Source organism: Camelina sativa, chromosome 17, assembly GCF_000633955.1.
Source record: "Camelina sativa cultivar DH55 chromosome 17, Cs, whole genome shotgun sequence".
NCBI classification, from domain to species: domain Eukaryota; kingdom Viridiplantae; phylum Streptophyta; class Magnoliopsida; order Brassicales; family Brassicaceae; genus Camelina; species Camelina sativa.
The window spans coordinates 33,117,766-33,125,997 of NC_025701.1; the positions used below are offsets into that span (position 1 = coordinate 33,117,766).

At 27.2% G+C, this 8,232-nt stretch overlaps 1 protein-coding gene across 1 annotated transcript; it reads right to left on the reverse strand.

The window, feature by feature from the left end:
• On the reverse strand, positions 24 to 1,033 carry LOC104760023. Its single transcript, XM_010482876.1, has 3 exons — positions 721 to 1,033; positions 201 to 629; positions 24 to 61 (listed from the first exon to the last, which is right to left on the reverse strand). Exons 1-3 carry the CDS (start codon positions 1,031 to 1,033, stop codon positions 24 to 26), a joined length of 780 nt encoding a protein of 259 aa, XP_010481178.1.

Below are 8,232 nucleotides of genomic sequence, written 5' to 3' on the forward strand. Positions count from 1 at the left end.
AAAATGACATCTAGCCCATTTTTTCACATCAGCCTCCTGTAGATAACCTCCAATCGCCGGACTGATATTGCAAATTTCCGCAAAATGTTTATCAAACTCAGCAACTCTATAAGCTTTTGACGCTTTTGCAAGACGACCAGCCACACCTCTTCCTTTATAATTTGTAACCACATTACCTATCAAGTGGTGGATGCAAATACCATGTTTAGCCAACGGGTAGATTTTTCCAATCATTTTACCAATAGATATATGTCGATCTGACACAAAAGCTAAATCTTTGTCATCCGCAATAACAACCTTAAGCTGCATTAAAAACCACTCCCATGAAGCATCATTCTCAGAATCAGCAATCCCAAATGCAATTGGATACAAATTAGAGTTACCATCTATGGATGTAGCAACTAGTAGAACTCCTTTGTACTTGTTCTTTAAAAACGTTCCGTCAACTACAATGACCTTCCGAATTTTCTTGTAGAACCCTCTTATTGATTGACCAAATGAAATGAATAGATACTTGAATCTACCATCACAATCAATATCATAATTTGTATGCGTACCAGGATTCGCCTCTTTTAGCATGTGCAAGTAGTTAGGTATCTTAGCAAAACTTTTCTCTGGGATTCCTCTTACTTCGTTAATAAGAGGAATAAGTTAGCTCACATCCATTCTCCGTACGCATAATATTAATGATGTCATTGGGTTTAGGTCCCTCCTTGACACCTTCATAATTATGTTTGATGAGATTCCCGATTGTTCTTGCTGAAGGTGTTCTACCAAATTTCGTTTTCCTTGAAGGAGCACAAGTATGGCTACCCACATACTTGTTGATTTTCCAACACGTAGACCCTTCGAAGCACTCAGCACGAACACGCCATTTGCAAACATTATCAATACAGCGTATACACCAAAATCTTGTACCAGATTTAGTAACTCTGTAATCGAAGTTATACTTCATCGCAAAAATTTCTAAACTTGCCTGTAAAGCTTCCTTGCTTTTGAAATATTGTCCCTTCTTTACCATAGAATCAACCATCATAGATCTAGCACCAACTTCAGCGTCCTTAGAATTTATGAAGTTAGAATCATTCGGTTTTGCTTTGTTCACAAATTTTGGCAGCTTTTCACACAGAAGATCGTCAACTTGAATCGTTTGGTTCCTTATTCAGATCAATATTGCTTCTATCATTCACCGTGGCTTTAAACGTCACACACAACCGTATGTTATTCTTCATTCTCCAATAAGCAACAAAATTTTTCACTTGACCATCATTCATCATAACAACCAGAGGAGAATCAACACTGAGATCAAAGGGTAAATAACTAAATTCCACATCAACCATATTTTGCTGTATTTCATAGTCTTCCAAAACCATCATCTTTAGCTCTTCAAGAGTTGAATTGGCTTGAAAAGTAAAAAGTCTCCCACGTTTTTCTTCATCAACAATAAATCTCCATTCATTTTGGCCGATACATCTCCATACACCACATGTTAGATAGATTTGCAACATACTGCAAAATGAACTCTTGAATGAAATTTAGGTTGGAAAATGTTGAAAAACCTTGAACAAAGTCGATTAAAATTGGTGTTTAATGTTTTCAGAACACGTTTTCTAAACATGTTAGAACGTAATCTTAAGAATATATATGATTAGCATAATTTCGGGATTACGTAAATATTTTGTTTCCTTAAATTTCAGATTCAGTTTCCTTGTCTAACATAGTGTAGAATATACTTTCTAAATTATGAAGAACATAGAGGAAAGTGTAGAATTAGTGTTCTAATTTTCGCAGGACACATGATAAAATGTAGATTTCATATTCTGACTTTAGTAGAATATGTATAAAGTGAAGAAAACAAATTCTAAAATTTGTAGAATATAGAGTTATGTGTAGAATATGTATTCTAATTTCTGTAGAAGACATACAAAATCCGACTTCTAAAAGTTTTAGAAGATATATTTTTTCTAAAGTTTTCAGAACAAGTAGAGTGCGAAGAATTTGTAATCTACATTTTTTAGAACATGTACAGTATGTAGAATTTATAATCTAATATCTTCACAATATATACAATTAGTAGAACATGTATTCTAAATGTTGCAGAATAATTTTTTTTCAATGTTAAAACACCAAATTTTTATCAAAAACACCTTATTACAACCTCTTTCTTATTTGTAGAATTTGTTTTTAGGTGATTGAACTTTTAAAATTGCTTAAAAGTTAGTTTTATTTTTTTAAAGGGTAATTTAGGCATAGTGGCAAATTTGGCGTAGAATGCATAATGGGACAAATTGAAGAAAAAATATTCTTTTAAATCAATTTATTTTGTATTGATGATGTTTAAGTGAATGAAAGACGATTGTCAAAAAGACTATTACAATCCAAAACGTACGTTTAATTGAAATCGAAAATTTTAGAGATAAAATCATATATATAAAAGTAGAGTTTCAGTCTCTCCTTATTGGTCCACTTGGCAATGCAATTTTAACAAAAAAAAAATTTATATTAAAACATAAATTTAAAACAATTAATTTTCACATTTAACTCACATAATATAAAACTGAAATCTTTATAGCTTTTCCCTATAAATTATGCATTAACTTTATTTCTCCACTAAGTTGTATTAATCAATTGTATTAAAACAAAACAATAAATTAGAATTGTAACTCTCATTTTTCTAAATGTAATTTTTCATCATTTCTCTTCCTATAAATACTCATTATCTTATTCTCTTAGTCTATCACTCTTTCATTCTCTCATCTTCTTCCACTACTCTCAAATCTCTTTTTTGTTTTGTTTTGTTTTGTTTTGTTTTGTTTTGTTTTTTTTTTTTTTTGTTATTGTTGTTGTATGGGTTATAAAAAATCAAATCAAATATCATTGTAAAAGCTTAGTTTTAGAGTTTGTATGATATGTATATCTTATATATTTATTTTAATCTTTTAAAATGTTTATCTCCATTTTCTATTTTATATTAACATCTTATAAGTCATTATTTTCATACTTCCTTACAATATTCACCACACAATAAGATCATAAAGTTGAAATGATCCATATGTAATTATCTATTATGTCTCTGGTTATCTCACATATTCATGTATCATTTTAAATAATTTATAAAGATCAATATAATATTTAAAGATCAATATAATTATCCATTTATCCATTTATAAAGACTATTTTGTTTTGTGATCCAATTGTTAAATCTGCAGAGATCAATATAATATATATTTTTTTTTTATGATTTGAGGTTTTTGAAAACAAAAAGAACATAATTAAACAATTGGTTTTTTGTGTCTTTAATCAAAATAAAAATTATCCAAAAAACAAAACATATTCAACTGGAACTTAAATATAAAAATAAAATATAATTTTAAAAATATCATTTCACTAAATTCTCTAAAGATGAAACCATTAGTATGAAATCTAGCACTATAAATTAAATTGATGAGAGAAAACCAAAAAAATATAAGTTATCCTTGGGATTTTAAAAATTATTGAGATTGAAGAATTCATATAATTTTATAAGAAAACTAATTTAGTTTGTCACTTAAAAAGTAATATTTTTTATTTTGAAATATTATGTGTAAGTGTTGAGTTTATATCAACAAACAACCAAATCATGTGAATTTTGATTCAGCCACTTGGTATTCCTTTTATTTTAGGTTATAAAAAATTAAAATATTTATTTATAATTAAAGACATGTAACTCCATTTAACTCAAATGTAACTCCTATCCAATAATTGTACATTAATTCATTCCTCCTACTAACTTATTATCTTTCAAGAGAAATTATTTTTGGTTAAATTTTAATATTTTTTATTTATTTTGGTTGGCTAAACTTATATTCATATTTTGGTTGGCTAAATTAATATATTTCTCATGTAAAATTATTGTTTATAATATATTTCTCATTTCAAAGTTTAAAGCAATATATCATATATATAAAAGTAAGGTTTTGGTCTCTCCTTATTGGTTGATTTTCATTTAATGTTTTCTAATTTTTTTTTATTTTTTTATTTGCTTTCTAATTGCTTTAAACAATATTTAAGATCCAATAAACACAATACATTTAACTCACACATTAAAATAAAATTATAACTGAAAATAAAATAAATTATGCATTAATCATATTCTACCACTCAATTTTATTCAAACACAATAAATTACTATTGTAACTCCATAGTTCTAAATGTAACTTCCATCATTTCTTATCATATAAATAAGCATTCTCTCAATCTATCATTCTCTCATATTGACATTCTTTTACTATCTCATTTTCACATTCTCTCATTCTCTTCTACAATACCTCAAATCATTTTTCATTTTTTTTTGTTATTTTTGATTTCTTATTTTTGTTGTATGGGTTTTAAAAAAAAAATGAAATATCATTGTAAATTGTTAATGCTAAATTTTAATTTTAGAGACTACATGATATATATTTTACATTGTTCTTATTTTAAAAGATTTATCTCCTTTATCTAATTTGGATTATTATCTTATAAGTAATCATTCTCTCTTCCTCTCCCACCAATATCAAATGTTGTTATATCTCATATGTGTTGTAAGAGTTTGATTCTATATTTTAATTTAGAAAGTATTATATATATATAGATATTACATTGTTCTATTTTTTAAAGATTCATCTCCATTATCTAATTTGGATTACCATCTTATAGTAAACATTCTCTCTTCCTCTCCTACCAATATCAAATGTTGTTATATCTCATATGTGTTGTAACTTGTAAGAGTTTGATTCTATATTTTAATGTATATTTAACATTGTTTCCAATTTTTATTTTATTTATATAAAAAATATTTCTTTTATATTTCTTGCCTTTCTAATCTATTCATATTTATTTTTAAAATTTGCATAGTTAAATTTAAATTCACATATGTTGGTTTTAACAAAACAATCAACTTTATTTGAGAATTAGATGTTCCTATTCATTTTTAAACGATCAATGTGTAACATATAAACATTTTGTCTTGCAATCACAAGTTCCATTTTCATTGCTTAACTCCATGGTTAAACTATAATATATGTTGTTCTATTTGTAGGAATAACAACATACTTATTTAATTTATTTAAAAGAGCAGATGATTAAACGAAATAAACATTTCTCCAAATTTTATAATTCAATCAGTGAGTGTACTTATTACTTTGAAAAACTTTTACATTGAAGTTCATAAAATCATATAAGAAAACTAAAATACTATATCACTTCAAATTTGGAAGGAAACACTTGGTATTCCTTTTTAAAAAAGTCAAGACACATATAAAAATTTATTAATATTTAACTCACTTTAAAGACATTAAAGGTCATTTAACTCAAAAATAACTTCTATCCAATAATTTCATACATTCCTCCCACAAATAAAAAAATATATATATATGTTCAAGATTGTATTTAAATATTACATAATTTTTTAGTTAGCTAAATTTATAGTCACATATATACAATATATATACATAAAAATTTATATTACTTATTAACACCATAATTCGACCCATTATTTGCTTAACTCAATATTGGTTTCAAAGCCAACTAAAGAAAAACAGAAACGATCTTATTGATATTAGACCAAAACATGGGCATACAAACATAATCACTTACACGGAAGATATTTTTAAAAAATAACTTATTATTGCAACATCAACGTATGAATGGTTTACGTAAGCAGTTAATTAGAAAATCTATAATACAATAAATGTATTGGAAACAATATTAGTCAATGATAAGATTGGATCCTCAAAAGCAAGAAACAACTTCTTCATAATTCATAAAAAATAAACGCCACAATTATACATATCTGAACGAAATGGTATAAACATATAGTGTATAAATAAAAGTGACGGCAAAGCCCGTATATGCCTAATTAAAACGAAATAATACAAAAGAGAAAACAAAAAAGACCAAAAAAACAAGAAAGTGCCAACTATACTACAACCCACGCGTTGCATGGGGAAGCACCTAGTTAGATTAAAAAAACAAAACCATATATACTACTACTACTACAAACATGTGTCGACAGTAATTATTAGTGGTAGTCGTTTGTAACGCAAATAATAATTATGACATTAATGTACATAATTAGATATTAGTGCCGACCACCCTTTTTTTTGTAATTCTTTTTGATGAAAGAACAATTTTTAAACAAGCAAATTAAGGGTATAGTTGGCTAAAAAATTTCTGTAAAACATATTTCACCAAACTTATCTATATAAAGTATAGATGGACAAACTTTTAATAAAACATCCTTTATTCTCAATAAGAAATCAACAATAAACTAACCAGATAGGGATTCGAACTCACTTGGAAGTAAATACGTGACCTTCCATTGAATGAAATGCACAATTTGTCTAGTAATAATTAAATTCTATGGAAGTAAACCAGGCGCGATTTACGGCGATATCTGATTATAAAATTCCACGTACAACGAACAAATGTTTTAAAACAAATTGAAAAATGTTAATAATTTCATGACATTGCGGAAATAATTACGATGATAATTTGTCAATGCATTCAGCCACCCCATAATCTTTCGGCGAAATAATTGGTTATCTATCAACATAACAGAATCACAACGTTTTAATTTTTGTTTATAACTCTATGATATAATATAAAAATTTAAGGAAAGATTTACAAGCAGGAAAAAAAAGAATCATTGACTAAACACCTAAAGTTAACAATAATTAATTAACAAAATAAGTTTATAATAATTCACAGTGCAAATCAGAATTTTAATTTTTGATCGATCATGATCCAACATCCACCAAGTTCACTGATTATGTATATAATTAAATACAGTTTGTATGATTGCAATAAATATAAAGTAAAAGGAAACTAGATAGAAATTTTGATCAATTAGATTATAGAAGAAAAAAAAAATGTCGTCGTCTCTAATAATTAAGTTGAATTTAGGCTTAGCTGAATGTTTCTGGCGTTGTCCAAATGTGGGTGTCCAACAGGCAACGTTCACATGGTCCTTTCTCAATACCCCCAACATGATATTGATAAATTATCCTCTTCTTCTCTAATCTTTATTAAAATTAATATATTTACGCTTGTTTTTTAACTAATACTCGTGGGTTCGTTTAATTATTTCCACAAAAATTATATTAAAACAAAAAAAGAAAACAGAAACAGACTATGGTGTGATATGGATTTCAATGTTTCAAAGCATCAAATATGATTTGGAGTATTTTATCTTCTATTTTCTACTCTTCATATTTTCTACAGATATATGATTTTGACTTATAACATACCACTGGTCTTTTGGGCCAAAAGTCGCTGTTGAATGATTTTGTTGCTTCCTTACGGTTAGAAAAAAAAGTACAAGACAGCCGGAAAAACAAATGAAAATTAAAAGCCACGGAGATAAGTTGTATGATAAATTAGTATAGAGTCTTGTGTAGTATGAAATTTGTAAAAAATCTTTGTGGATGAATAATGAAGTAACCAAAATCACTCAAAATCCGAACAACATAAAGATTCCGATTGTACCAATACGAAGATGGATCCCGTGACAGTCCTGCAGCCTAGTAGACGCCAACAGCGAATATAAATTTGATTCACTTTCGTTTGTTTTGTTTGTCAACATTCACTTTTTATTCGATACATGCTTTTCTATCAGAGATTTTTTTTGTTCTTACGTTGAAAATATGTCTGTCGTTCAAAAATAGATGAGTTGTAGCCAAGAAGTACTATCATTTATAACTTTTCAAATCTTGTTTTATATTAAAACACCTATTAAAGAATATTTGTCGTTTGCAGTTATACTTACATCTAATCTAGCATAGTATATTATATGTTCCTAGCATAAATTTCCGGAATAGCATGTGATGAAGGAATATATATTCTGAAGATATAGTTGTTGACAAACAAAAACATTAATTCTATAGTTATAAATTGATTTAGAGTTAGGAAAGTGTAAGAAAAAAAAGCATCATTTATTCATGATATACCAAAACCTATTAATGATAGACAGTTTTCAACAATATTTTGATATGATTCAAAGTTTCATAATCTCATATAGATCGATTTCGGTGTGTTATCCTATCCATATACAACTAAAATGATGGACAGTTTTCAATGAAATATATTTGAAAAAAAAAATTAGTTTTATACTTTTTCTTATGTTGTCTCATGTATTATATGAGTCTCAACGTGGATGAAAGTGGTCGCTTCTTCCTCCTCGGAAATCAAAATAACGCATGGCATGTTCATGCA

Excerpts from the sequence above, each read along its gene's own strand:
- LOC104760023 (XM_010482876.1), bottom strand. The coding sequence starts at position 1,033 with ATGGTTGATTCTATGGTAAAGAAGGGACAATATTTCAAAAGCAAGGAA. Across the intron at positions 630-720 it reads CATCAAACATAATTATGAAG|TAAGAGGAATCCCAGAGAAA; the intron begins GTGTCAAGGAGG and ends TTATTAACGAAG. Across the intron at positions 62-200 it reads CTACCCGTTGGCTAAACATG|TCCGGCGATTGGAGGTTATC; the intron begins GTATTTGCATCC and ends TTGCAATATCAG.